The sequence below is a fragment of the Myxozyma melibiosi genome, assembly GCF_037950935.1.
Source record: "Myxozyma melibiosi strain Phaff 52-87 chromosome Unknown BZA70scaffold_8, whole genome shotgun sequence".
Classification (NCBI taxonomy): domain Eukaryota; kingdom Fungi; phylum Ascomycota; class Lipomycetes; order Lipomycetales; family Lipomycetaceae; genus Myxozyma; species Myxozyma melibiosi.
In genome coordinates, this window is record NW_027042922.1 from 697863 (window position 1) to 722631 (window position 24769).

At 55.4% G+C, this 24769-nt stretch overlaps 13 protein-coding genes across 13 annotated transcripts; 5 read left to right on the forward strand and 8 right to left on the reverse strand.

Annotated features, from left to right (window-relative positions):
* Positions 1–34: 34 nt before the first annotated feature.
* Positions 35–5031, reverse strand: BZA70DRAFT_281078 (ABC-2 type transporter-domain-containing protein). Its single transcript, XM_064913060.1, has 4 exons — positions 4124–5031; positions 3557–4067; positions 536–3501; positions 35–478 (listed from the first exon to the last, which is right to left on the reverse strand). Exons 1-4 carry the CDS (start codon positions 4680–4682, stop codon positions 81–83), a joined length of 4434 nt encoding a protein of 1477 aa, XP_064767568.1. The 5' UTR covers positions 4683–5031; the 3' UTR covers positions 35–80.
* BZA70DRAFT_296298 (uncharacterized protein) lies at positions 5032–7931 on the reverse strand. The gene is made up of 2 exons (XM_064914526.1): positions 7633–7931; positions 5032–7573 (listed from the first exon to the last, which is right to left on the reverse strand). The coding sequence occupies exons 1-2, from the start codon at positions 7846–7848 to the stop codon at positions 5102–5104; spliced, it is 2688 nt and encodes an 895-aa protein (XP_064767569.1). The 5' UTR covers positions 7849–7931; the 3' UTR covers positions 5032–5101.
* A 52-nt stretch (positions 7932–7983) lies between these two features.
* Positions 7984–8615, reverse strand: BZA70DRAFT_281081 (uncharacterized protein). Its single transcript, XM_064913061.1, has one exon. It carries the CDS (start codon positions 8278–8280, stop codon positions 8059–8061), a length of 222 nt encoding a protein of 73 aa, XP_064767571.1. The 5' UTR covers positions 8281–8615; the 3' UTR covers positions 7984–8058.
* On the forward strand, positions 7984–9175 carry BZA70DRAFT_281084 (uncharacterized protein). The gene is made up of 2 exons (XM_064913062.1): positions 7984–9021; positions 9093–9175. Exon 1 carries the CDS (start codon positions 8329–8331, stop codon positions 8785–8787), a length of 459 nt encoding a protein of 152 aa, XP_064767570.1. The 5' UTR covers positions 7984–8328; the 3' UTR covers positions 8788–9021; positions 9093–9175.
* A 623-nt stretch (positions 9176–9798) lies between these two features.
* Positions 9799–10884, forward strand: BZA70DRAFT_299659 (plasminogen-binding protein pgbB; the record flags this gene model as incomplete). Its single annotated transcript, XM_064914668.1, has 2 exons — positions 9799–10054; positions 10121–10884. The coding sequence occupies 2 exons, from the start codon at positions 9799–9801 to the stop codon at positions 10882–10884; spliced, it is 1020 nt and encodes a 339-aa protein (XP_064767572.1).
* Positions 10885–10914: 30 nt separating this feature from the next.
* BZA70DRAFT_196019 (NADP-dependent alcohol dehydrogenase 6) lies at positions 10915–12206 on the reverse strand. The gene is made up of 2 exons (XM_064910072.1): positions 11883–12206; positions 10915–11826 (listed from the first exon to the last, which is right to left on the reverse strand). Exons 1-2 carry the CDS (start codon positions 12085–12087, stop codon positions 10946–10948), a joined length of 1086 nt encoding a protein of 361 aa, XP_064767573.1. The 5' UTR covers positions 12088–12206; the 3' UTR covers positions 10915–10945.
* A 395-nt stretch (positions 12207–12601) lies between these two features.
* BZA70DRAFT_228848 (kinase-like domain-containing protein) lies at positions 12602–13881 on the reverse strand (the record flags this gene model as incomplete). Its single annotated transcript, XM_064910232.1, has 2 exons — positions 12602–13612; positions 13684–13881. Coding segments are annotated over 2 exons (1209 nt in total), but the record flags the coding sequence as incomplete, so codon positions are not given.
* A 551-nt stretch (positions 13882–14432) lies between these two features.
* Positions 14433–17380, reverse strand: BZA70DRAFT_281092 (uncharacterized protein). Its single transcript, XM_064913063.1, has 3 exons — positions 17181–17380; positions 16735–16959; positions 14433–16676 (listed from the first exon to the last, which is right to left on the reverse strand). The coding sequence occupies exons 1-3, from the start codon at positions 17214–17216 to the stop codon at positions 14661–14663; spliced, it is 2277 nt and encodes a 758-aa protein (XP_064767575.1). The 5' UTR covers positions 17217–17380; the 3' UTR covers positions 14433–14660.
* Positions 17381–17458: 78 nt separating this feature from the next.
* Positions 17459–18368, forward strand: BZA70DRAFT_281093 (G-protein gamma-like domain-containing protein). The gene is made up of 2 exons (XM_064913064.1): positions 17459–17905; positions 17999–18368. Exons 1-2 carry the CDS (start codon positions 17766–17768, stop codon positions 18117–18119), a joined length of 261 nt encoding a protein of 86 aa, XP_064767576.1. The 5' UTR covers positions 17459–17765; the 3' UTR covers positions 18120–18368.
* BZA70DRAFT_281096 (Longin-like domain-containing protein) lies at positions 18369–19280 on the reverse strand. Its single transcript, XM_064913065.1, has 4 exons — positions 19149–19280; positions 18854–19085; positions 18620–18784; positions 18369–18560 (listed from the first exon to the last, which is right to left on the reverse strand). Exons 1-4 carry the CDS (start codon positions 19183–19185, stop codon positions 18458–18460), a joined length of 537 nt encoding a protein of 178 aa, XP_064767577.1. The 5' UTR covers positions 19186–19280; the 3' UTR covers positions 18369–18457.
* BZA70DRAFT_281098 (uncharacterized protein) lies at positions 19281–21632 on the reverse strand. The gene has a single exon (XM_064913066.1). It carries the CDS (start codon positions 21330–21332, stop codon positions 19491–19493), a length of 1842 nt encoding a protein of 613 aa, XP_064767578.1. The 5' UTR covers positions 21333–21632; the 3' UTR covers positions 19281–19490.
* A 160-nt stretch (positions 21633–21792) lies between these two features.
* On the forward strand, positions 21793–22285 carry BZA70DRAFT_281100 (uncharacterized protein). The gene has a single exon (XM_064913067.1). It carries the CDS (start codon positions 21834–21836, stop codon positions 22170–22172), a length of 339 nt encoding a protein of 112 aa, XP_064767579.1. The 5' UTR covers positions 21793–21833; the 3' UTR covers positions 22173–22285.
* Positions 22286–24612, forward strand: BZA70DRAFT_281102 (chaperonin Cpn60/TCP-1 family). The gene is made up of 5 exons (XM_064913068.1): positions 22286–22569; positions 22644–22707; positions 22763–22793; positions 22845–23008; positions 23067–24612. Exons 1-5 carry the CDS (start codon positions 22433–22435, stop codon positions 24285–24287), a joined length of 1617 nt encoding a protein of 538 aa, XP_064767580.1. The 5' UTR covers positions 22286–22432; the 3' UTR covers positions 24288–24612.
* The last annotated feature ends 157 nt before the right edge of the window (positions 24613–24769 follow it).

Consider the following 24769-nt stretch of genomic DNA (forward strand, 5'->3'; position numbering starts at 1 on the left):
TGAGCTTACTGAGCAACTACATTAACGGTTCTCAACATCTTTATAACAGTTTATATTCAGTATTACACATTACAGCTACTCTACACCTCAACCTTCTTCTCCTCCTCCTTCTTCTCCCTCCTCAAGAACCCCGGCCGCCTCCACTTCATCACCCTAAACAGATAGAACCCAGCAAACATGAAAAACACATTAAACAGCACAAACCCGATCTCAATCCCCACGTTGCGCCATCGCTGCCCGTAATTCACCCCGACGGTCTCGAGGTACTGGTCCGCCACCTGCCACTTGCAAAACTCGCAGTTCGACGTCGCGTTCGGGTTGTTCAGGTACCCGCCCGCTTGCTCCGTGAACTCGCCCGCGTACTCGTAGCAGGTCATCGAGCCCGGCGGCGTGAAGATGTTGAATTCATTCTCTTTGCATGTAATCTTTCCCCCGTGCAGCACCGTCCCAAGCAGCGATTGCAGAAAATACGTATGAGCTAAATCAAAGTCAGCATCCTCCACTACTCTTCAAATAAAGAAATAAGAGAACTCACGCGAAATCCTATACATAAACACCCAAAACCCAGGAAACATGCTCGGCGGCTGAAAGAACCCCGCAAACGACAAAATCATACTGAAAAACACCGACGTCGCGATATTCGCCGTCGCCGCATCCGGCACAAACGTCGTGATTGCAAGCCCAAACGTCGTCCAGAAGCTCGTGTAGAGGATCGCGTAGCTAAAGTAAAAGTATCCCGCCCGCGACGCCTCGCGGAAGTAGTCTGCAGGGAAATAGTAGCAGCAGTAAAACACCGTCGTGAACAAGATATTGTACGGGATCTCGACCAGCAGCATCGACAGCTGCAGCGCGCTCCAGTGATAGGTATTCGACGCCGCCTCGCGCACATCGTACAGCTCTCTGATCTCGATCGCCCGCGGCTGCAACTGATTAATCAACGGCGCCGCCAGCACGATCGGCAGAAACACTCCGAAAATCAGATTCTGCACGCCCTGCACCGAAAACTCGTTATGCCAGAACGAAAAGCCGACAAAGAGGCCGCCGGTGATGAGAAGCATCAGTTTGGCCATCAGGTAGCTCGGCGACCGCCAGTACGTCTGGTACGTGCGAATCACCACCGCCAGCGCCTGCGTCGTCCACGGAACCGCAAACTTGCCCGTGAACTCCTTGCCAACTTCTTTGGCTGGCAGTTGACTCAGCTCCGCGTGCAGCTCCGCAATCTCTCGCGTTAGCGCCTCGTAGTTTGTCGACCGCTGCCAAACCTCGTACCAGTTGCGATCGACGACCGCGGTCGCGCCAGCTCCGATGCAGTTCAGGATATACTCAGCCGGGTTCTCCTCGGACCCGCACTTGGGCGCGCCCTGCCCTTCAAAGTACTCAATCACCTTACGCGAGTTATCGCCAATCTCGCCAAAGTACACGGTCTGGCCTCCCTTCTTCAGCAACAGGAGCTTGTCAAACTGCTCAAACAGCGTCGCAGACGGCTGATGGATCGTGCACAGGATCGACTGGCCCGCGTTCGCCAGCTTGCGCAGCAGCTGCACAACCGCCCACGCCGACTGCGAATCCAGCCCGGACGTGGGCTCGTCCAGAAACAGCAACAGCGACGGCTTCGACGCAAGCTCAACCCCAATCGACAGCTTCTTGCGCTGCTCGACATTCAGCCCGCTGCCGGGAGATCCGACAATCGCTTCCGCGTAGGCTTCCATGCCGAGCATCTCAATCACGGTCTCGACGTACTCGTACTTCTCCGCGATCGGCACCGTCGCGGGCTGCCGCAGCAGCGCCGCAAACCGCAAAGACTCGCGCACAGTCGACTCGGCAACGTGCATGTCCTGCTGCTGCACGTATCCCGTGCGCCGCTTGAACCCCGCGTTCAACGCCTTGCCGTCCACCAGCATGCCGCCCGAGATCACGCCGACGTCGATTCGCTGCGCAAGCGTGTTGAGCAGCGTCGTCTTGCCCGCGCCAGACTCGCCCATCAACGCCGTCAGCGTGCCGGGTTTTGTATATCCCTGCACGTCGCACAGCAGCTGCCGCTTCTCGCCGTCGTCGAGCGTGACGGTGTAGTTGACGTTCTGCCACGAGAAGATCTCGTTCATCTGCAGCGTGCTGTTCACTCTCGATGGCAGCTTGCCGAGCATCGCCTCCTCGTCGAGTGCCACGGCGGTCTTTGAGCCCGAATCAGACGAGTCAGACAAGCCCGGTTTCTCGCTCTCGCTCTCGACCTCGACCACCGCCGCCGCGCGCCCGTCAAGATCCGCGTTCCCGCCCTGCTGCTGCCGGCGCTTGAGTTCTTCCTCTTCAGGCACATGCCCGCGCTTGAAGATCAACACGTCGCCTTGAGTGCCGCTCGGCTTCCGGATCTCGCATCCGATCGCGTACAGAACGACAAACCCGATCGCAAACACAATCAGCAGGCCAAAGTTGCGCCACGCATGCGACCACTTGTACTCGAACGCGTCGCCGATGTAGTCGTCGCCAAGGATATAGTCCCGACCCGGTCGCGAGCCGGTGGCCGCGCAGACCTTGTTGGCGAGGGGTATGGCATCGTACGCGGCACTTCCTTGAGGAATCAGAACTTCAGTGCAGCTGTACTCTGATCCGTGAAATTCAGAGGCCATCAGCGACTCAAAGGCGTACGCGAGCGGATTCGCCCGCGAAAGCCACCCGAACCACACTTTCATGAACGGCCGGGGGATCAGGTATCCCGCGTAGATAAAGACCATCATCAAAAACAGTCCCGCGACGGCATTAGCCGCCTCGAGCGAGGGCGTGTACGACGCAATCATCTGGAAAAAAGCAGTCATGGTGAAGGTCGTGACATTGACAATCAGGTAGAGGAAGAAAAACTGTCCGGGCGTGCGATTGAGGTTCGTCATGAAGTAGAGGATGAGAGTGAAGATTGTGACAGAGACCATCTTGACGGGCATCGCGGTGATCATGTAGGCGAGTGCTTCAGCGCCGGGATGGTAGAACGCGTACCGGCGCTGCTTGTCGACGATCTTGCGCTGGGGATAAAGCACGGCCATCTCTGCGAGCGAGTTGAGCGTGAAGAAGAGGACAGAGAAGAAGAGTACACCGCCGCGGGAGAATGATCCGGCGTAGGTGTGGGGGATGTTGTAGAAGAGCGAGCCGGTGATTAGAGACTGGAAGATGGAAGCAAACACGTTTGCAATCATGTACGCGCGGTCTCCTTTCTGGCGTTCGAACCCGCGACGGATAAGTACGCGAAGCTGCTGCGCAAAGGAAAGCACATAAGGCGAATCATGACGCTTGGCGAATCCCGCGCGCTCCTGCGAGGCAGACTCGTTGAGGAGCTTGAGGTTCTCGTCGGGGTTGCAGGCGCTGATGGCTTGCTCGACCTCTGCGACGACGCGCTGGTATTCGGGCGAGTTGTGCCAGTAGGCTTCGAATTGGTCGGCGGTGACGGGCACGTCTTTGGGCGCGTCCGAGCGCAGGAAGCGGCCGGCGGGATCAGTGACGGCAGTCAGGAATTCACTAAGAAGTAGAAGTTAGCATGTGCGTGGGTGTAATCAGAAATAGGAAGACATACGCGGTGGTCTGACGGGGAGGACAGTAGTATCCCATGCGCTCAAAGTAAGCTCGAGCCTCGGCAACGGGGCCAAAGTAGACCTGCCGCCCGAGATACAAGACGGTGACCTTGTCAAAGAGCCGGTAGATGTTTTCGCCCGCCTGGTAGATTGCCACGATGGCAGTATTCTTGAGCAAATTCGTCGTCGTGCGGATGGTGTGCGTGTATTCCAGCGCAGTCGAGGCATCCAGCCCCCTCGTAGAGTTATCCCAGCACACGAGCTGCGCGCGACCGGCGAGGACCTCAGCGAGCGAGACGCGCTTGCGCTCGCCGCCGGAGACGCCGCGGACGTAGTCGTCGCCGACGGGGGTGTGGAAGGTGTGCGTGAGGCCAAAGACGGTGGCGAGGGTGTCGCGCACGTCGGCGACATACTGCTTGCGGGAGACGGCGCCGGGCCTGAGCTGGGGGGCTTTGATGTCAGCTGCGAAGGAGAGCGTCTGGTCGACGTTGAGCGTCGGGAAGTGTTCGTCGGCTAGCGAGCGCACGTGTCAGCAGAGAGAAATAAAGGGTCACAAATCACAAACTCACTTTCAGCGGAATAAAGCAGGTCGCCGCGGAACCGAGCTTTCATTGTCTGCTGGTCGATGCCGTCGTAGAGCAGCGTCCCGTCGACGTCGACGTAGGACTCGACCTCGCCCGCGATTGTGCGGAGGAAGGTCGAGCAGCCAGCGCCGGGACGGCCGAGGACGAGGAGCATCTCGCCTTTGTTGACGAGGCCGTTTGTGTGCTGGATCAGGAAGCGCAGCTGGCGGTTGCGTACGCCGGCGATCTTCTCGCGGATGCGGAAGGGGGTCATGAGGATCTCGCCGAGGGTGAAGAGCGAGGTGGTGGCCATGTCGATGCCGCGGACGGAGAGGTCGCGGAAGAGGACGCCGACGGCGCGGTCGAGGATGCCGGACTGTGCGCTGGCGTGGAGGCGGCGGCGGAGGACGGACTCGAGCTGGAAGTCGTCGGGGGAGAGATCGCGGTCTGCGCGGTCTGCGGAGCGGGAGGAGAGGGTGTGGGAGAGGGCGGCGAGGTGGGTCTGGTCGACGTCTCTGAGGTGAGAGTAGTCGTCGGACTGGGCCTGAGCCTCGAGGTCTGCCATTGTGTAGAGAGGTGGAGAGATGGTGGTGAAGAGGGAGGAGAGTGGTAGAGGAGAGTGGTAGAGAAGAGGTAGAGGGAAGAAGAGCAAGAAGATAAAGAAGAAGGAGTCGGCCCAACCGGCCCCGACCGCTGCTCTGCTTCTGAGCTGATTCTCTGTCTTCGCTGAGGCCTCCACGCGTGTTCGCAGCGCTGCCGGTGTTCTGCTCGCTCTCCCGCTGACGTCAGCATCCTCCCGACGGACTAAACGTTGTCCCGACTGTCACCGCTGCGGCGGGTGCTGACAATGGCTCTGTTTACCTTTTACTGGATGCAAACTACGGTTTAGAATTTCATATCGCAGTAATATGAGCATTGAATGAGCAATAAGCAATACTATTATTAACAACCTCTTATTATCAACTCCTATCAACTATCTCACTCTCACTCAACATCCTCATCCATCAGATCCTCGTCTTCACTGTCAATCTCCATCGGCTCCATATCTATGTCCTGCTCGTGGTTAGGCAACACCTTCAGCCCATCGCCCGCCTCCGACAACCTCACTTTCGCCTCCTCGTTATCCCGCACCTGGTTCCGCAGAATCAACACCGCCAGCTTATTCAGGATCTCGTTCTGAATCAACCGGTTCAGCGGCCGCGCGCCCAGGTCTCTTGAATATCCGTGCTCGCACAGGTAGTCCTTCGCCGCCTCGTCGACCGTGATTGTGATGTTCTTATTATTGGCCTCCATCCGCTTGCCAATCTCCTTGATCCGCAACTCCACAATCTTCTTGATGTTCTTCTTCGACAGCCGGTTGAACACAACCATCGACGATATCCGGTTCAGAAACTCCGGTCGGAAGTGCGCCCGCACCGCCTCCATCACATGCGACTTGGTCACCTCGTCGATATGCGAGCTCGACGTCTGCTGAATGTACTCCGCCCCCAGGTTCGACGTCATAATCACGATGCAGTTCGCCGCATTCACAAGCTTGCCCGACGACGAGTGGATAATACCATCGTCCAGCAGCTGCAACAGCACCGTCAACACCTCCGGCGCCGCCTTCTCGACCTCGTCAAACAGCAGCACAGAGTACGGCCGACGCAGCAGTGCCTCCGTCAGGATTCCACCTTCCTCATATCCGACGTATCCCGGCGCGGCGCCCAGCAGCTTCGATGCCGACCACTTGTCGCCCAGCTCCGAGCAATCAATCCGGATCATCGCCTTCTCGTCCGCAAACAAGAATCCCGCGAGCTTCTTCGCCAGCTCCGTCTTGCCCGACCCCGACAGTCCCAAAAACATAAAACTGCTGGGAGCATTCGGATTAGACAGCCCCGCGCGTGAAAGCCGGATCGCGTTCGACACCGCCTTCACCGCCTCCGTCTGGCCCACAACCTGTCGAGCAAGCTCGCGCTCCATGTTGATCAGCTTCACGTTCTCCGCCTGTGTCAGCTTGTTCACCGGGATTCCTGTCAGCCGCGCAACCGTCTCCGAAATAATCTCCGGCGTCACAAGGTCCTCGAGCAACGCCTGGTCCGACGTCTTCTTGTCGTTCTCGAGCGCCTCGATCCGCTTCTTGATATCCGGGATCGCAAAGTATCTCAGGTCGGCTGCCGACGCCGTATCCCGCCGACGCTCCGCATCCTGCGCCTTGTACTCGAGCTCCTCGAGTCGCTTCCTCAAGTTGTTCAGCTCCTCGAGTCCCTTGCGCTCGCTATGGAATCTCTCGCGCAACGGTGTCAGCTCCTCTTCCAAGCTCGCAGCCTTCTGCCGCGCCGCCTGCAGTCGGTCATTCGTCGACTTGTCGGTCTTGGCCGCGTCGGAAGTGTCGCGCTCAAGAGCAGAGATCTCGACCTGCACCAGCTGCAGCTGTCGCTCAAGCGTATCCAACTGCTCCGGTCGCGAATCACGCGCAACCGCAACCGACGCCGCCGCCTCGTCAATCAAATCGACCGCAGAATCAGGCAGACGTCGATAAGTCAGGTACCGCGACGCCAACTGCGCCGCCGTCACGAGCGCGTTGTCGAGAATACGCACGCCGTGATGCAGCTCGTACTTGCCCTGCAACCCACGCAGGATCGCGACCGTCTCGCGGATCGTCGGCTCCCGCACGTCAACCTTCTGGAACCGACGCTCGAACGCGGCGTCCTTCTCAATGTACTTGCGGTACTCCTCGACGGTCGTCGCGCCAATGCAGTGCAGCTTGCCGCGCGCAAGCATGGGTTTCAGCAAGTTTGCGGCGTCGCTCTTGCCGTCGCCCATCAGCATGTGGATCTCGTCCACAAACAAGATAATCATCTCCTTCGCGTCCTCAATCTCCTTCAACACGCCCTTCACACGCTCCTCAAAGTCGCCTTGGTACTTTGCGCCGGCCTTGAGCGCGCCGAGATCGAGCGACATCAGTCGGCATCCCGCCAGCACAGACGGCACGTCGCCGTCAATAATCCGCTGCGCGACGCCCTCGACAACACTGGTCTTTCCCACACCTGGGTCGCCGAGAAGACAGGGGTTGGACTTCATCCGGCGCGAGAGAACTCGGATGCACCGACGGATCTCTTCTTCGCGACCAATCACCGGATCAAGCTTACCCTGACGCGCAAGCTCGGTCAAGTCAACCGCGTACTTTTTCAAAAACTCAAACTCCTCTGACGTATCAGCGGTGCGCGAGTCGATGCGCTTGTTGCCGCGCAGGTTCTGCACGGCCGTGCTGATGTTTTCGCTCCGCATGCTGGCTTCTTTGAGCAGATCTTGTACCGAACGATCTTCCAGCAGCGCGAGCAGGATGTGATCTTGCCCGATGAACGAGTCTTTCTGTGATTTGCTGACCTTGCTCGCGCCTTGCAGAACCTTGGCGGCGGTGGGGGATGGAAGGACTTGATCTGGAGCAGGGCTCTGTGCGGGGATTCTCACAATCTATAATCTGTTAGTATTGATCTTGTAAAGTAAATAAAGAACAAGTCGAAAAAACTTACATGTTTGTTAATCAGTCGATCAAGAGGCGCCCATTCATAACGGGCCTTCTCGACAACCACGCGGAGGTATGGCGGGCCCCCGTCTGCCTCCGGCATCGCCATCGCGGCGAGGAAGTGCAGCGGCTGCAGCTGCGGATGACTGTACTCGGTCGCGAGCCTGGCAGACTCCTGCAGGATCGTGGCAGCCTTGTCTGTGAATTGCATATCAGACGCCATTGTGTGTGTATGTATGTATGTATGTATGTATGTGTGTATTTGTTGTTGTTGTATGATGAGGAGTGAAGAGGACGCTGGCTGGATTTATATATCCGCGCCGCTCAAGTCGTGGATTGTGCGCGATGCTACTCGAACCTTCTTTAAACTTTATTTACTAAACTTTATTATTTGCTAAACTCAATTCATGCCGCGTGGCGAGCGGCTTGAAGGTCATGTGATGCGTCTGCTGCCCTGCACGCCTGACCAGCTGATGTCCCGAGACAACCAAGACACTGCTCGATAGTAGATGGTCTTGATAGCAGTAGAAGAAGAAGTAGAAGAAGGAGCTGTTAGTGGTATCAGCGACAGAAGCAGCAGGAGACGACGGGCAGAAGTTGACGTCAGAAGGTGAGGAAGGCCAAAGGTGACGTCAGCCATCCGACCGATCCGCATTGTCACAGTCCGACTCGCGCTGCCTAACGCTCTGTGGACTGATCTTTTATGCCTCTTGCGATTATCATGCGCTTGTCTGTGAATTTCTTATTCTTAGATACATGTGCATTGCAATGCATTGTCAATCACTTTTCTTCTACTTTCTTCTTCCTCTACTCAACACAGCGCAGCATACTAGAAAAGAAGGCAAAAAAACCCTACACAAACCATCTCGCTAATGGAAACTATAAGGTTACTTCCCCGAACCCTATTCCCTGCCATCTCCCATCATCAGCAGCTATATCGTACTCGTTAATTGCTGATCAATTGTATAGAAATAGCAAGAAGATAGAAGGTATTCAGTGTATTGACGGTCTCTGTGTTGTATATAGAGAGCACGGTGGGGATCCGGAATATTCCGGCTCATGCGGGTTATGCGGCTCTGCCAGGTGTCAACTACCGTGGTTCTTAGATGTTGTAGTTGATGATTTTAGTTATACTATAATATCATATCAGCAATTGCAATAATATTCAAAGTAATCTAGACTCAATTGCGAGTACCGAGCACTGCAATCAACTGCGGTGCAGCAGCAGCAGCTGTATCTCAAACCCTCACATACATATCTTAAAGACCCAGTACCTCCCCTTCTCCACCCAGAAATCCCATTTATTCTCAAAAATCTCTGGAGATTATTTCACAATAACTTCACATACTTGATAACATACAAACTGGTACGCAAAGACCAAAGTGGTGTCAAAAACGTTGGAGAGCTCATTATGTTTATTATACCCTCAACCCGAGTTTTATCTAATAACACGAATCCTAATTCTAGCTACACCGCACTTTGAAATTCTCTCGATATAACCATGCTTGTTAACACCATACATAGTAATAGCTATAATAAATATACAAAATAAATCAAATAACAAGAAAATAAATTCTATCACAATTAAGAAAAAAAAAAACAGTTAATAATGCCCACCTGCGGCATTATGTCTGTGTAGGGCTTATATCTCCTCACATCTACGGTGCGCGGTTATCTTATCTGACTACTTCATCGCCTTTTCTCAATATCCATACAATCTCATCCTCTCCATATCCAAAGCCACTTCAAAACCAACATCAAATAATCAAAAGACCACCGACCATCCCTCCAAAGTGCGAGTGCAAAAACCTCCCACTCCTCGCAAACAACCAACGACATTCGCTCTCCCCACACACGTGCCTCCCTGTCTCTTCATATCCGCCCACGTTCACTCCTCCTCTCCGTCTGCTCGTCAGCCATTTACGTAAGGACCATGCTCTGCTCTGTCTCGAGCTAGGTCCAGCCTCTGTCTGGCTTACGTACTGTTTGTTCCTGCTCCTCTGCTTCTATGATTGCTGCCTGCCGAGCCAATCGCGCGCGCACGCCTCCTTCCTGCTCTGACAATCATATCAACACCTCTGTCTTTCTCTTCTCTCTCTTCTGTCTTTCTCTTCTCTCTCTTCTGTCTTTCTCTTCTTTCTTCTGTCAACACCTCTCCATCTCTCTCACCGCAATGAAACTCCTCGCCCTCCTCTCCCTCCCCGCGCTCTGCCTCGCGGCCGCGACAAACATCCGCATGCTCACCTGGGCCATCCGCTACGACTCGCTCTCGGACTCGATCTCCGTCGACGACACAATCGCAGGCCTCAACTCCACCGTCCCGGTCGACTCGGAAATCGACTACTACTCAAACCACGCGGAAGTCGCTTGGTCTACGCGCCGGATCGCAATGTCGAGCGATATCTTGTTTAACAAGGTCCAGCTGTTTGGTACTTCTTCTCTTCTTCTTCTGCTTCTTCCTCTTCAAAACTAGGGACACGCTGACACACCCACAGCCATCCAAGGCGCCTACACCCGCCAAATGACCGACCTCGCCTCCCTCCTCGGCGACAACTGGTCCTACATCGGCGCCGGCCGCGACGACGGCCTCGAATCCGGCGAATGGCAAGCCATCTTCTACAACACCGACGCCCTCTCCTCCCTCGCCACCGACCACTTCTGGCTCTCGACCACCCCGTCCGAGGCATCGACCTACTCCGGCGCCAGCTCGACCCGCATGGTCACCCGCGGCCAGTTCGCCCTCACATCCAATTCCTCTGCCACGTTCACCGTCTTCTCGACGCATATGGACGACAAGTCCGACTCGGCGCGTCAGTACGGCGCCTCTCTCATCCGCTACCGCGCGTCCTACGAAGCATTCGACACCCGCGCGCCCGTCTTCCTCCTCGGCTGCCTAAACACCGAACCCGGCTCGTCCTCCTCCGCCACCGCGTACAAAATCCTCACGGGCCTCACCGAGCGCGTGACGATCAACAGCACGTTCTCAAATACCTACGCCTCCGCGCTCAACGACACGTTCTACTTCCTCGACGTCATGGACGAGACCTCGCCTACAGCCCGATCAGGACATCACTCTACCGTCTCGGGGTTTAACGAGATCTCGGACGTCGACAGCTTCGCGAGGACTTCGTTCGTCTTGGCGGGATCGAATGGCGGGTGGACGCCAGTGAGATACAGGGTCGGAGAGAATTTCTTTGATAACCAGTATCATATGTCCAACCATCGTCCTCTTTATGTAGATGTCTCGATTGAAGCTTGATCTATTCTTAATAAACTGCTCTACTGTGTACATTCAATATGCATAACCACGTCATTGAAAATTATTTCTTAGGAAACGCCTTATCGTAGTCCGTCAACGTGAACCTGTACCGCACATCGTTATCATGACATCTCTTCAACGCCTCCCCGCACCCCTTCTCGCCCACCGGCAACGTCTCGACCCACGACTTAACCCCCTTCTCCGCCGCGATATCGAGCATCTTCAAAATCTCCGGCCGGCTCGCGATATGCGAAAACCCAAACACCGCGCCGTTGCCAATCATCTTGAACGGCTCGATCTTGAACCCGTCGCCCTCCGGCAGCCCGACGTTGATGAACCGCCCGTTCACGTCCAGCAGGGACATGTACGCCGCCAAGTCAAAGTTCTCGGACGAGTTTGCGCAGTTCACAATCAAGTCAAACGTCATGCTGTACTCTTCATTCCAGCCCTTCTTCTCCGTCGCAATGAACCCGTCCGCCCCAAGCTTGAACGCGTCCTCTTTCTTCTTGTCCGACCGACTGATCGCAAACACCTCTGCGCCAAGTGCCTTTGCAAACAACAACCCAAAGTGGCCGATCCCGCCAATCCCCACGATCCCAACCCGCTTACCGGGCCCGCATCCGTTGCGGTACAAGGGCGAGAACGCGGTCGCGCCCGCGCAGAGCATCGGCGCAACAGCAGTCGTCTCGAGCACGTCCGGGATCGGAAAGACAAAGTACTCGTGCACGCGCACGTGCGATGCATATCCGCCCTGCGTGATCGACCCGTCCGGGTACTTTGCGCCGTAGGTGTCGCGCATCTGCGGGCAGTAGACCTCGTTGTCGGCCTTGCACTGGCGGCAGGAAAGGCATGCCCATGCCTGCGCGCCCACGCCCACGCGCTGGCCCACTTTGAGCCCGGTCTCGCATTTGTCGCCGACTCTCTTGACGATGCCCACAATTTCTACACAAGATTAGCATAAGGATCACACAGCGATTGAGTTAATAAGTAGTACTTACCATGTCCAACGACCAAAGGATAAGGACACTCGCCCCACCCCGACGTCACAGTGTGCACGTCCGACCCGCAGACTCCACACGCCTGAACCTCGATATCGACGTCGCGCTCCTCGAACGGACGCGGCTTGTACTCGCGGTACTTTGGCTCGGTCCATTTGTCGGCCGACTCGACCGCGAACCCTTCGAATGTGTCTGGATATCCCATTGTCTCTGTTTCTAGCGCTCTAACTGCAATGCTGCAATGCAAACCACGCCCACCAGCGGGATCTTCGTCCGTATTTATATTCGGCTCCAGACAATAAATTATCCTCTTCCGCCTCCCGCGCTCTTCCCTGGGCGTGGGGGCGATCTTTCCTCGATCTTCATCCCGCGTGACGTCACCTGATCGTCAGTCAATTCAGGGGCTCGTGGTACATTAGTAATCCTCATCGTAAGCAGCGGCATCACGACCGCGGGTAGACATCGAGACTGCGCGAGCGGACCGCGTCCGCGTGCTCGGCGGCCTGGTCTTCTTCCTCGAGCACGTTGAGCGTCGCGAGGCGGATCTTGAGACCTTCGTGAAACGCCTGCAGCGCGAGCAGCACCTCGTCTTTGCTCCGCGCAGTCTCGTCGGTCTCGATCTCGCGCCGCCGGCCGCGCATCTCTTCCTCTTCTTCCTCGCCCTCGACGCTGGCCACGCTGCACACGCTGTTTCGGTTACTGCTGCTGCTTCGGTGGCTGCTCTGCGTGCGCCGGCCCACGCCTTTCGATCGGCGATTGACCGCCCTGACGACGTCAAACACCCCTCTCACGCCCTTGATCGCGCGCTCGAGGTCCTGCTCGGTCACGTCCGTCACCGCAGAGGCTGTGTTCTCCTCGTACGATAGCAGCGGGTCTTCATCTCGGAGTGTTATCCACGGGTGCTCCCGTAGCTCGGGCATGCGTATGCGCGTCCGGAAATTCTTATCCAGCAGCCGCGCAAACAGATCTCGCAGATCGGCGTTCGTGTTCTCTGGCAGATAGAAATCCTCCGTCTGCGTCTTCCGATACAGATCAAGTAGGTTGCCGTCCGTGCCTACAAACGGCAGCCTGCCAAACACAAGACAATACAGCGTCACGCCCATCGCCCAGATATCGCTCGCGCGCCCAGAGTACTCGATCCGCGGCACGACGCACATCTCTGGCGCCATGAACGCGGGACTACCCGCCTGCTTCGTAACCGTATCGCCGTTCTCCTGCTCGCGCGCGAAAAACTCCGACACGCCAAAGTCGACGATCTTGAGCACGTTGTCCTCGTTCAGAAGAAGGTTGTCCGGCTTGATGTCGCGGTGCACGATGCCCTGGGAATGGAGGTACTCGATCCCGAGGATCAGGTCCCGGAAGTACAGCCGGCATTGCTCCTCCTCGTACGGCTGCGCGGTCGCGGTCTCGGACACGTTCATCACGACCCCGCGCGAGCACCACTCTAGGACCATGTAGAGCGAGTCCCCCGCGGGATTATCGAGCACCTCGATCAAGCTCACCACGTTCTCGTGGTTGAGCTTCTTGAGCGCCGCGATCTCGTGCCGGATCAGATCGAGCGGGTTGCCGCTTTGATGCGACGAGGGGGGCAGCGATGACTTTTGCGGCGGGAACTCGCGCATGCGAAGAGGTGGGAAGCCTGGTGATCGAGAGGGTCCAGGATGGCGCTGGCGAAGCATTGCCGATAGCGAATGCTTCCTCAGTCTTGACTTTGAAAACTCTTTGATAGCCTAAGCACATAATTAGCTGTATGTCCACATAGACACCCTACTCCAACATCATGAAAAACAGAGGCACTCACAAAAGTCTCGCCCGTGACCGAATGCACTGCCCGACAGACAGCACCATACGACCCCCTTCCAACCTGCTCCTTGACGATATACTGATTAATCACATACGACTCCCCATCGATATGCTCCAGCCTCGCATCCAGCGTCTCCTTAACCTCCGGCTTCGCCCCCGGCGGCGGCCGCGAGTGATGCCGTTTCGGCGACCGAAACCCGCCTGCCGCATTCGCCTGCTGCTCGTCGTCGCCAAAAAAGCGCGCGCTCACGGGCGTGCTCGCGGCGGACGAGTGGAGCGAGGCGTAGTACCCCGCCAGCACGGCCGACTTGGCCGCCCGGCGCTGCTGCTGCTGCTGCTCAAACACCGCCGTCTTGCTGGTGTCGCGGTCAAACGTCGGCGAGGAAGGCTCAGACACAAGCACGATCGGCGGCGGCACATGTTTTCTGTGTATACTCATCCCGTCTAATTCCTATCCTTCTTGATCTCAAAAACAGTAGCTCTAACTATCGCGCAGTCCAAAATCACAGCAGCACCTCTGAATGTAAACCAAGCAGAGATAGTTATCCAATCACGCGTCTATCGCTTCGCATTCATTATTCACCGCATCCTGTCTATCTTTGTATACAATGCTGCTGCGGTGGTGCTGGTGCGGGTCGTTGTAGCTCCTTCCGTTCGCGATCCTTGTTATCAAATCGGCCTGTCAAATCTCAAATAGCCCTAGCCCACAAACCCTGAAGATCCGACCGCTTATGCACAGGAAGAGAAAGTCGTCCTATTTCTGTCTAGATGTAGATGGATTATCTTTCAATTTAGATGTAAAAAGAAACTACAGCTTGGAATAAGAGATATGGAAAATCGCTTTTGATTACTTTTCACGAGCAGAAACAAGAAAAATGCCCGCAGAATGTTCTTTATACACTAAACAAAATAACGGCAACAAACAAATACGTGTAAATAAAAGAAAAGAGAAATGAATCATGTGTCTACATAACGCTAATGCAGAAGCTTCTCCTTGAACTCTTCGTAATCGCCCACCATCCGACCCAGTCTCTTCTTGAGCAACTGGCGGTACTCGAACCGCTCCCGGCTCTGCTCGACCGTCTGCTTGTGTCTCTCCTTGTGCAGCTGCAGATCCGTCGCCTTCTGCTTCTCGTAGTCCTGCTCGAGCAACGGGATCTCGACCTTTCGGTACGCGCGCTCGAGGTGGTCGATGCGCTTCGCCGTGATGCGTAGTCGCTCCTGCGTATCCTTCGTCTTCTTCTCCACCTGCTCGATCTGCACCTCGCGCAACTTGGTCGTGTCCATCGACTCGATCGAGTCCGCGTCGAGCTTCACGCCCGCAGCGCGAATCTCCTCCGCCAGCTTGCGCTTCTCCTGCTCCTTGATCGCCTCCTGCTCGCGGCGCACGCGCTCAAACTCGCGCTTGCGCATCTCGTCCGCAAGTCGCTTCTGCTCGGCAGCCGCCTCCTGCTGCTGCTTGAGCTGTCGCTTCTTGCTCTCGTCCTCTTCCCGCTTCTGCAGAATCGTCTCCGCCTCTTTCGCGCGCGTCTCAATCAACTCCTTGCGCTCGAGCGCGGCGCGGTGCTCCTCGTCCACGCCCACGATCGCGCGCTCGATCGCTGCCGTCTTGGCCGCCTCGCGCGTGGAAAGGTACTCGCTGTCGACGACGTTGACGACCGCAAACAGCGACTTGCTGACGCGGCTGAGCTCGCCGCGGATGATCTCGCTCGGCGTCGGCTGCAGCGTGACCTGCGCGTCTGTCGCCTTCGAGGCCGCGTAGACGTCCGACTCAAACGTGATTGAGTCCGCCGCGTGGTTGACGCGGATCGCGAGCTCGCCCTTCTTGCAGCCGTTCATGACAAACTTCTCGATCGTCGTCCGGCTGACGGCGAACGGCTCGGGGAAGTCGACGAGCTTGAGCACGAAGCCGAGCTTGACGGCGTCGTACACCTGCGACAGCTGCTGGAACAGTCGCGTGAGGATGACCTGGTGCAAGGGCGCGATGTAGCGGCTCATCTCCTCGTCGGCCGCGATCGTCGCCAGAATCGGCGTGATCTTCTTGCAGATGGCGAGCGGGTGGAAGTCGACCTCGAGGATCGTGTAGAGCTCGCGGATCTCGGGGCTGACGCGCGCGAGCACGCCGTGCGCGAGCGCCTCGCGCAGAAGGCTCGCGCGGCTCGGCGACTTTGACAGGTTGAGCAGGCCGGACAGACGCGCGTTCTTCGGCTTGTTCTCGTCGACGTCGATCATACCCGCGCGGATGCGGCCGGTGCTGATGACGGGGATCGAGAGCGCAGACAAGAGCACGGTCGAGGCCGTCTTTGAGATCTCGGCCTCGGTCAGGGCCTTGGTCTGCATGCGCACGTTGTAGAATCTGCTCGCGGCCGCGGCGTGGAACAAAAAGTTGTCCGAGACAAGGAAGATCTTTGTCAGCTTCTCGTAGTAGTTTGCCATCATCGCGGGCTTGGCCGGCCGCTTGGAGATGGTGAGCAAAGTGTGGATGTCCTCGACCGAGCGGAAGGCCTCCTGCCAGAGCTCGAGCTCGACGGCGGCCGAGAGCTGCGCGAAGCGCGTGTCGAGGTGACGCTGGAGGGTATCAGGGTCGTTGAGGTTGATGGCGTGCGCCTGCGACGGGTTCTTGGCCGCGGACTGGAGATGGTTGCGGAGCAGCTCGCAGAGCCGGCGGAACTCGGTCTTGCGCGTGAACTTGAGACAGAACTGGAAGGCCTGGATGGCGGTGCTCTGGTACATGATCTCGAGGCGCGCGTTGTTGCGCAGGATCTCGAGCACGGTGCGGTAGACTTCCCACAAGAACTTGAGCCAGGGAGTCACGACCGCGCGGTCGGTGCGGTCCTTGGTCTGCTCGGTCGAGACGGCCGAGAGCATGATTGACTCGGGCGTCTCAGATGCCTCGAGATCGTCGATCGTGTCGAGCGCGATACGATCGGCCTGGGCCTGCGCCTCTGCGACTTTTTCTTTCGAGAGGTCGATGAATCTTCTTAGCACGACCTGCAATAGTTATGTTAGACGACGATCGACACAATTCAAAATATAGAAAAATGCTCACCTCGATGCTGCTGACGGACGTGTTCTGAGCAACGTTCTTGTACGTATACAGACCCTCCTTGGCCAACTTTCCCTTACGAAGCTGCACGCAGAGCTCGACGAACCGGAGCATGATGGGCTCGAGCGAGACAATTGGGGTGTTGCGCGTGCGCTTCGAGGTGATGATTTCGTGGAGCAGGCTCAAGGCGTCGCCGGCCTGGTCGACGGCGAGCAACTCTTCAGCGCGCTAGGAACGTGTTGTTAGTACTTCTGATCTAGTCGAGATGGTTTGCGAGTCTGATGCTGGGCCTATCCAATTCACGCCGATAATCCCTTCTGTCTTTTTGTATCTGCTGATTCTCACTATCGACGGAAGAACACCCCCTTTGCACCTATCTCCACACCCCAAAGCCGTCTCCTCACACGACCTACTTCCCCACCCCTCTCCAAACACAAGCCAAAACATACCTTGAGCACATTCTCCGGACGAACGTGAGGCGCCATGATTGCGATACTTGTTACAAAAAGCCTGGGAAAACTTCTCGTTGGCGGGAGGAAGAAGGAGCTTTTGTGAAGAAAGATCTCTGCTCTGCAGCCCTTTCGACTCTCGATTCTTGACTTTTTTTTCGTTTTTTTTTGTTTGAGTTTTGGGTTTTGTGCAGCCGCGGTGTTGCGCGTCTGTGCCATAAACACCTATTTAATTATATGGTGTATCTGTACAGTATTTTGTGCATATGACGTAAGTCATTACATAACAATCCAAAGCACCGGTAGACCTACGCCTACGCAGATAAGCCGAGAGCCACAACTGAACACCCACCACCAAGACATCCGCCGCAAAAGACAGGCTCTTCACAAAAGATCCAGGGCAAAGGCAGCAGAGCGCGGGTGCGAGAGAACGCGGACTCTGCCTTATAACGCACGATCGAGCACGAAGAAGAAGAAGAGAAGAAACAAGGACAGAGAGAGAACCCACCGTGTTAGTCCCTAATCCTCACCACCACCACCACCACTTCCTGCACTTCTTGAGCACACACACATCTACTACCAACAATGGTCAATTTTGGAAACGCAGGCGGCGTGCGCGATCGGGCGAATCCCGAACTCAAGCTGCAGCGCATGATCCAGGTGCGGGATCAAGTCCTCGACGAGCTCAACCGCGACCGTGTTCCGGCTTCTGAGTCCTGTGCCAGGTATGTTCCCTTTTGCTTGAGTTTGCTTGTGTTTGAGAGTACTTGCTGCCTCTTTTAATGACATGTGCTGTGTACTAACAGACGATTGTCTAGAATCATAAACTACACAAAAAACACAAAAGACTACATGATTCCCTCCTCCTTTCCCGACAAGCGCGAAGATCCATATAACCCCGTCGTCAAGCAGTCTTCCGGATGTTGCATCATAATGTAATCGCAAAGAAAAAACAACAACAGACTACACGTATACACGTATAGATACGTGTAGTCTGCCATATTCCTCCTCTCCTCCTACACAGTACCTACGGCCACTATAGTCGCATACTCGCGACGGCTGGCTTCTTTGTCCTTTGTCATTAATGATCGGTGTATTATAGAGTATTCATGTTTCACGTTTGGTTGTTTGTCTGTTCTCTAATATGCGCGTCTGTTTGTTTATCGTGTTGTTTATTAATGTCGTCTCAATCTCTACTTGATTCACTGACAGCATACCTCTAATCCGTAAAATACATTCAATCCCTCTTCCCTTCCTCTTCAACTCGTACTCTCCTCTCACTCGAAAATCTCAAGCGGCGTAAGAAACCTATCCAGCCCAAGACTAAACAACTCGTTATTCACGCCCTCTCCACCCGGATGTTCAGGCGGACTAAGCGGACTACCCAATCGTTAGCACCCTCTCTCTCTCTCTTCAACTCATAAAAAAAGGACACTCACTTCTTGACAACGTACTCGACATACAGGCCCGCGTAGATCTGCTCTAATATCGGCCTGATGCCTTCCACGCGCACATCCGTGACCATCACAAACCGAAGATTCGTCTGCGTCTCAAAGAAGTGTAACTTATACTTTGACGTCTTGAACGCAAAGAACGATTCCCGACTACCAATCCCCCGTCAGCACTCCACTCCCCAGCAAACAAAAGCCGTAAGAAAGACAGAAGATACGCACTCGCCAGCTAACTTGGTAACCATATTCCGCAACGAAAACACCACGCCAAACACCAACTTCGCCTCGTCGTCCACCGTCAACGGCCCAGTTCCCTTCGGCGGACCTCCGGACGAGACTACCCGCTTCTGCTGCTGCTGTGCGTTTTCTTTAGTGTCCCCCGTCGTTGACGCGAGCGTGGGCGGTCGCAGGACTCGTTGTGGCCGCTTGAAGTCTTTGTGGTATATACATTCGCCTGTTCATCATCATCACTGTCGTTAACATCAATCCACAACAACTAACCATACAACAGACTCACAATGGCGATCAAAGATCCAGAAACTGTAGATTGTCATGATGTCTCTTAATCTGCTGCCTGATCTCCGTCCTCGCCGCGCCCCTTCACGACCTCCCTCCAATATTCGTACAAACCCCGTCCCAGCCGCATGCTCACATATTCAATATGCAATGAATGTATTTACTGTCTCCTCGATTTTCTTACATACAAAAGACTGAATGATATATACAACCTGGTAATCATAACGACGGCATCATCGACCGATAGAATAAAATATAAAACATGCACCCAGTATCCCCTTCCTTACTATACAAATACATAGAAACTTTTGAAAAATTCATCTCATCTCTGTCATGACTACACCTACACCGACAACATCCACTCCGCATACGGATTCTCGCCTTTCTTCACAGCAATCAATCCCAGCTGCCGCATCTTCTCAACTCCCTCCCCCGGCGCAACGTCGTGGTGTCGGTGATGGTGGTGATGGTGCTTTCGACTGTCTCTCCGCCGATTGTTCTTCCGCTCGAGACCTTTGACTATATCAATCGCCCCGCGTACTTTCTTCTTCTGACTGTTGCTGTTATTACCTGTGTTGCTGTTCTTCGCTCTCGCGGCAGCGGCCTTCATCGCATGTCCACGCGGGTGCTGGAAACTAGCCGCCTTCCCGCCCGCAACAGCCTCCTTCGTCTCCCAACGATGGTGACGGACTTGCATCGATCGTCTAGACGCGGGCGGCGGGGATCGGCATCGTCGTCGCTCGCCAGGCGCGTCCGATTCTGTGTTTGACGTCGTCATTGCCCGTCGCGAAGCTGCAGCGGCGGCAGCGGCGGCTGCAACTGCTGCATACGCCGCCGTCGCGCCCGCGTTGGGCTTGGTCTTGCCTGCTGTCTCTGCCGCATCCTCGTCGTCGTCATCGTCGTCGTCGTCGTCGTCGTTCTCGTCCATCTCTTCAGGAAACGACGGGTCGATATCTTGAGGACACAGCTCGTGCGCCTCGCGGTGCCGCTCGTCCAGTGCGGAGAAGTATGCGACTTCGATCGGACGGTCTTCGTCAAAGGTACCGCAGACGAAATCGCTAGAGTCGGGAATCATGTTGGCCGGTGGCGTCGCCGGCCGCTGAATCCGTTCTCGGTGAACATACTTTCGTGGTTTCTGGTAGTGCGCACGTAGGGGGTTTGGGAAGCTTCCGGGAGGGGGGTAGGCCGCGAAAGTTATCTGCTCGCCATTTTGGTCCGCGTTGTCGACGTCAGAGAAATCTCCTGAGGCGTCAGAGGCGTAACCTCCGTCAGAGATTGTCGAGCACGAAGAGTCAGACTCGTATTCGACGAGTGGCGTACGCTGAAGACGCAGGACATGCGGGGTAGCATCGCCCATGTCTTCATCGTCGTCGTTGTCGTTCTCTTCAATCTCATTTTCATCCTCAGCAGCTTCATCGTCGTCTTCTTCAACATCGTCGTCTTCATTATCATCATCATCTTCATCCTCGTCGTCGACCTCATTGTCATCCTCGTCCTTTTCATCAGCATCGTCGTTATCCTGATCGTCGTCTTCTTCGTCCTCAGCCTCGACCTCTGCATTCAGTTTGCAGATCTCGCGCTCCTTCAACAAGACGTCATCGACGCGCAAGATGCGCTGTGGCTGTGGATGGTGGATGTGTGGATGGAGATCATGATCGCTCTTTTCGGCATCGCTGTGGTCGACAGTAAGGGTTGAAGAGGCAGACGGCTCGCGAGAGGACTCTTTGCCCTGGCCGGTGCAGGCAAACTTGATTGTTCGCTTGAGCACGCAGAGTTCAGAGGACTCTTGCAGAGTGGTGGTGTGAGCGGCGTTGCGCGGGTCGTGGGAGACGGGTGTCGGACGCATGATTCCCTTTGTCGGCTGAGCCAGGCTGAAGTGAGGAGGCGGAGTAGGAGTTGTGTTTCGGGAGGTGCAGGCGCTGTCTGAGAAGGCGTCGATGCCGCCGGTGGAGGAGCCGGCGTCAGAAGAGACGGGGGAGGCGAGCATTTTGGAGAGGAGGGAGGACTGGTTGCGAGGAGGCGAGAGACATAGCTGACGTTTGAAGTCTTCGGTCAGGGCGGAATGAGGTTCCGGGGGCTCGTCGACTGGGGCCGGTTGTTCGTCGGTGAAGTCGTCGGTGTCGAGAGGAGGGGAGGAGGGGCGGGTTGATGGCGCGGGGAAGAAGATGGATTTGATGGTCTGCATGGTGGAGGTGTGGTGTTATGAGGTGATGGTGGAGAGAGAAGTAGGTAGAAGTAGAGGCAAAGGCCTGGGCTATATGCGGAGGACGGGGGCAATCATCGTGAGAACCTGAGAGTGTTAGAGTCTTGAGTGAGTGATAGAGGAGGTAGCGGTGGGTTGACGTACAATTCAAGACAGGAAGAGAAAGAAGAGCAGATACAGAGTAAGCTGCAGAAGTAGAGAAGATGGATAGTTATTCGAATGAATAGAAGAAAGAGGGAGGATAGGAAGAGGAAGAGAAAGAGAGGAAGAGAGGAAGAAAAGGTGGAGGAGACGCAGAGTTGTGGCCGCCGAGTGTTTTATCCTCAAAATTCGCCATCATCTTGAGTCACAATGTGAGTCAGTTTGTGATTCGCAGTCACGAATGGTGGAGATTGGCAGAGATCTGGTAGGTTATTTGTGTGTAGATTACTATTCTGTTCGTATTATATTGTATCTGTTCTTTACTATTAAATAATAGATATAATGCAATACAACAACACAATACAGTACAGCACAGAGGATATGACAGTTCAGAAGGCAGCAAGAAGCAAGAAGCAAGAAGCAGCCAGGGTTTGGTATTTCTCTGTCTTGAAGAGATGCCAGACTATTGCTGCTGCTGCAATAGTATTTGATATACTGTTTATTGTCTGTTCTATTATGTGTTCTTTTGTATATCTGGAGTATTCCAAGTATTCTGCTGTTGTGTCTTCTCGCTGCTCCAAATCACAATTTCCTCATTTTTTTCTTCTCTTTTCTCTCTTTTCCTCTTTTTCTCTTCATTTCCTCCTCTCCGCCGTCGGCCGCTGTCCACTTTCAACTTAGTCCAACTTTGACGATTCCACTGATCGGCGTTGCCGCACTGCCTCTTTGTCTGCTTTGTAATTGCTGATGTAATGTGATTTGTAATCTATCTGTAATCTACTACCAACCCCTTCCCTCTCAGCATCCTCCACGCAGAAAAAATATCACAGACGCGTCGCCGCAATTCCACCGTGTTCCTGCTCGCGACTAATCCACCCACAATCAATTGCCTCTGTCAACCAGACTCTTGATCCATCTTCTCATCTGCTGTACATATCATCATGTCCGCCGTTCAATTATTAAATCCAAAGGCAGAGTCCCTGCGGAGGAACCAGGCCCTGTCCGTCAACATCAGTGCCGCCCAGGGACTGCAGAACGTTCTCTCCAGCAATCTTGGCCCGAAAGGCACAATCAAGATGTATCTTTACCTCTTCATCTCTGCTTCATCTCTGTATTGATTGTCTTTATTACTGTATTAACAACTCTCCTCAGGCTCGTCGATGGATCTGGCAACATCAAACTGACAAAGGATGGCAAGGTTCTCCTCTCTGAGATGGTGTGTACCTCTATCAGCAATCATATTCATATCCATCATCACTAACACCCTCTAGCAAATCACAAACCCCACCGCCGTCATGATTGGTACATCTCCCCTCTCTTTTAACTCTCAACTACCATTCTAACAACATCTAGCCCGCGCTGCTACCGCCCAAGATGAAATCACCGGCGACGGAACCACCACCGTCTGCCTGCTCGTCGGAGAACTGCTCAAGCAAGCCGAACGCTACATTGCTGATGGCCTGCATCCCCGAATTGTCACCGAGGGATTCGAGCTCGCGCGCAAGGAAACCCTTACTGTATGCCTCCATCCCCTATCTTCTCACCACCTTACTTCACCTCTCTAACTCTCTACAGTTCCTCGACTCGTTCAAGATTGCCAAAGACATCGATCGCGAGCTTCTTCTCGCAATCGCCCGCACCTCCCTCGCCACCAAACTCAACCACACCCTCGCCGAGCACATCACTCCGATCGTGGCCGACGCCGTGCTGTCGATATACAGCCCTCCCGAGCGCGTCGATCTGCACATGATTGAGATCATGAAGATGCAGCACCAGTCCGCGGCCGAGACCCAGCTCGTCCGCGGCCTCGTGCTCGACCACGGCGCCCGGCATCCCGATATGCCCAAGCGGCTCGAGAACGCCTACATCCTCACGCTCAACGTGTCGCTCGAGTACGAAAAGTCCGAGGTCAACTCGGGTTTCTTTTACAGCAACGCCGAGCAGCGCGAGAAGCTGGTCGAGAGCGAGCGCAAGTTTGTTGACTCAAAGCTCAAGAGGATTGTCGATCTCAAGAACGAGGTCTGCGGCCTGGACTCCAACAAGGGCTTTGTGATTGTCAACCAGAAGGGTATCGACCCGCTCTCGCTCGACGTCCTCGCGCGCAACAACATCTTTGCTCTCAGACGCGCAAAGAGACGCAACATGGAGCGACTCCAGCTCGTGTGTGGCGGCACTGCGCAAAACTCGGTCGACGACCTTTCGCCGTCCGTGCTCGGCTACGCGGGTCTTGTTTACGAGCACACGCTGGGCGAGGAGAAGTACACTTTTATTGAGGAAGTCAAGGACCCCAAGTCGGTCACTATCCTCATCAAGGGCCCGAACGCGCACACGATCGCGCAGATCAGCGACGCCGTCCGCGACGGTCTGCGCTCGGTCGTCAACGGAATCACCGACAAGAGCGTTGTGCCCGGCGCTGGTGCGTTTGAGATTGCGTGCGCGAGCCATCTCACGGGCGACTTTCTGCACAAGGATGTCAAGGGCAAGCTCAAGGCCGGCGTGCAGGCCTACGCGGACGCGCTGCTTGTGATCCCCAAGACGCTTGCGACCAACGGCGGCTTTGACACGCTCGACACGCTCGCGGCGTGCCAAGACGAGGTCGTGGACGGCCACGTCGTCGGCATCGATCTCGCGTCCGGAGAGCCGATGGATCCGGTGCTGGAGGGCGTGTATGACTCGTTCCGGGTGCTGCGCAACGCGATTGCGAGCGCGACGTCGATCGCGGTCAATCTGTTGCTTTGCGATGAGTTGCTCAAGGCGGGTCGGTCGTCGCTCAAGACGAACCAGGCCGAGCAGTAGGTATATAGTTTGTAGTATAAATACATGATTAGTAAAGAGAGCTATTTCACGTGAGATACAAACCCTGCTGCCCGAGGCAGTAGAAGGCGTAGACCACCACAATTCAGATGTCTTGGATAACGCAATGATATCCACATCAATGAACAATCAACTCAACTCAACTCAACCCACATCCAAATCAACATCGCCGGAACAGCAAGCACCAGGCCGATGGTTGATGGCCGCCGCTTTCCTTCCCCCTGGAAACGCCGCAGCGGCGCAGATCGGAGTGTTGTGGGTCTACGATGACAGAGACTCACTGCATTGAACACCCGTACTTCTCTCCCCAGCACACAGTGGCTGCAGCAACCACCAAAACTGGTCCTCCGCAGCTGTGACAGCCGTTAACTCCACAAGCAGCCTTCCTCCTCTCCTCCTCTCCTCATCTCCTCCTCTTCCTCACTCGCGGTTCTCTGCTGCCTGGTCGTCGTCGCTGCTGCTGC

What these genes read in the sequence shown, in the direction of transcription:
- BZA70DRAFT_281096 (XM_064913065.1), bottom strand. Translation starts at nt 19,185, where the DNA reads ATGACAATCTACAGTTTCTGGATCTTTGATCGCCATT. An exon ending in CTGGATCTTTGATCGCCATT is followed by an intron (nt 19,086 to 19,148) that starts GTGAGTCTGTTG and finishes GATGATGAACAG; the next exon opens with GCGAATGTATATACCACAAA. An exon ending in GTTACCAAGTTAGCTGGCGA is followed by an intron (nt 18,785 to 18,853) that starts GTGCGTATCTTC and finishes GGGGATTGGTAG; the next exon opens with TCGGGAATCGTTCTTTGCGT.
- BZA70DRAFT_281084 (XM_064913062.1), top strand. Translation starts at nt 8,329, where the DNA reads ATGCCTCTTGCGATTATCATGCGCTTGTCTGTGAATTTCTTATTCTTA.
- BZA70DRAFT_196019 (XM_064910072.1), bottom strand. Translation starts at nt 12,087, where the DNA reads ATGGGATATCCAGACACATTCGAAGGGTTCGCGGTCGAGTCGGCCGAC. An exon ending in TCCTTTGGTCGTTGGACATG is followed by an intron (nt 11,827 to 11,882) that starts GTAAGTACTACT and finishes AATCTTGTGTAG; the next exon opens with AAATTGTGGGCATCGTCAAG.
- BZA70DRAFT_281102 (XM_064913068.1), top strand. Translation starts at nt 22,433, where the DNA reads ATGTCCGCCGTTCAATTATTAAATCCAAAGGCAGAGTCCCTGCGGAGG. An exon ending in CCGAAAGGCACAATCAAGAT is followed by an intron (nt 22,570 to 22,643) that starts GTATCTTTACCT and finishes AACTCTCCTCAG; the next exon opens with GCTCGTCGATGGATCTGGCA. An exon ending in CCCCACCGCCGTCATGATTG is followed by an intron (nt 22,794 to 22,844) that starts GTACATCTCCCC and finishes AACAACATCTAG; the next exon opens with CCCGCGCTGCTACCGCCCAA.
- BZA70DRAFT_281098 (XM_064913066.1), bottom strand. Translation starts at nt 21,332, where the DNA reads ATGCAGACCATCAAATCCATCTTCTTCCCCGCGCCATCAACCCGCCCC.
- BZA70DRAFT_281100 (XM_064913067.1), top strand. Translation starts at nt 21,834, where the DNA reads ATGCAATACAACAACACAATACAGTACAGCACAGAGGATATGACAGTT.
- BZA70DRAFT_281081 (XM_064913061.1), bottom strand. Translation starts at nt 8,280, where the DNA reads ATGCGGATCGGTCGGATGGCTGACGTCACCTTTGGCCTTCCTCACCTT.
- BZA70DRAFT_296298 (XM_064914526.1), bottom strand. Translation starts at nt 7,848, where the DNA reads ATGGCGTCTGATATGCAATTCACAGACAAGGCTGCCACGATCCTGCAG. An exon ending in ATCGACTGATTAACAAACAT is followed by an intron (nt 7,574 to 7,632) that starts GTAAGTTTTTTC and finishes AACAGATTATAG; the next exon opens with ATTGTGAGAATCCCCGCACA.
- BZA70DRAFT_281093 (XM_064913064.1), top strand. Translation starts at nt 17,766, where the DNA reads ATGGTCAATTTTGGAAACGCAGGCGGCGTGCGCGATCGGGCGAATCCC. An exon ending in GCTTCTGAGTCCTGTGCCAG is followed by an intron (nt 17,906 to 17,998) that starts GTATGTTCCCTT and finishes ACGATTGTCTAG; the next exon opens with AATCATAAACTACACAAAAA.
- BZA70DRAFT_281078 (XM_064913060.1), bottom strand. Translation starts at nt 4,682, where the DNA reads ATGGCAGACCTCGAGGCTCAGGCCCAGTCCGACGACTACTCTCACCTC. An exon ending in CCTCCCCGTCAGACCACCGC is followed by an intron (nt 3,502 to 3,556) that starts GTATGTCTTCCT and finishes TCTACTTCTTAG; the next exon opens with TGAATTCCTGACTGCCGTCA. An exon ending in GTTTATGTATAGGATTTCGC is followed by an intron (nt 479 to 535) that starts GTGAGTTCTCTT and finishes ACTTTGATTTAG; the next exon opens with CTCATACGTATTTTCTGCAA.
- BZA70DRAFT_281092 (XM_064913063.1), bottom strand. Translation starts at nt 17,216, where the DNA reads ATGGCGCCTCACGTTCGTCCGGAGAATGTGCTCAAG. An exon ending in GTCCGGAGAATGTGCTCAAG is followed by an intron (nt 16,960 to 17,180) that starts GTATGTTTTGGC and finishes ACACGTTCCTAG; the next exon opens with CGCGCTGAAGAGTTGCTCGC. An exon ending in CGTCCGTCAGCAGCATCGAG is followed by an intron (nt 16,677 to 16,734) that starts GTGAGCATTTTT and finishes TAACTATTGCAG; the next exon opens with GTCGTGCTAAGAAGATTCAT.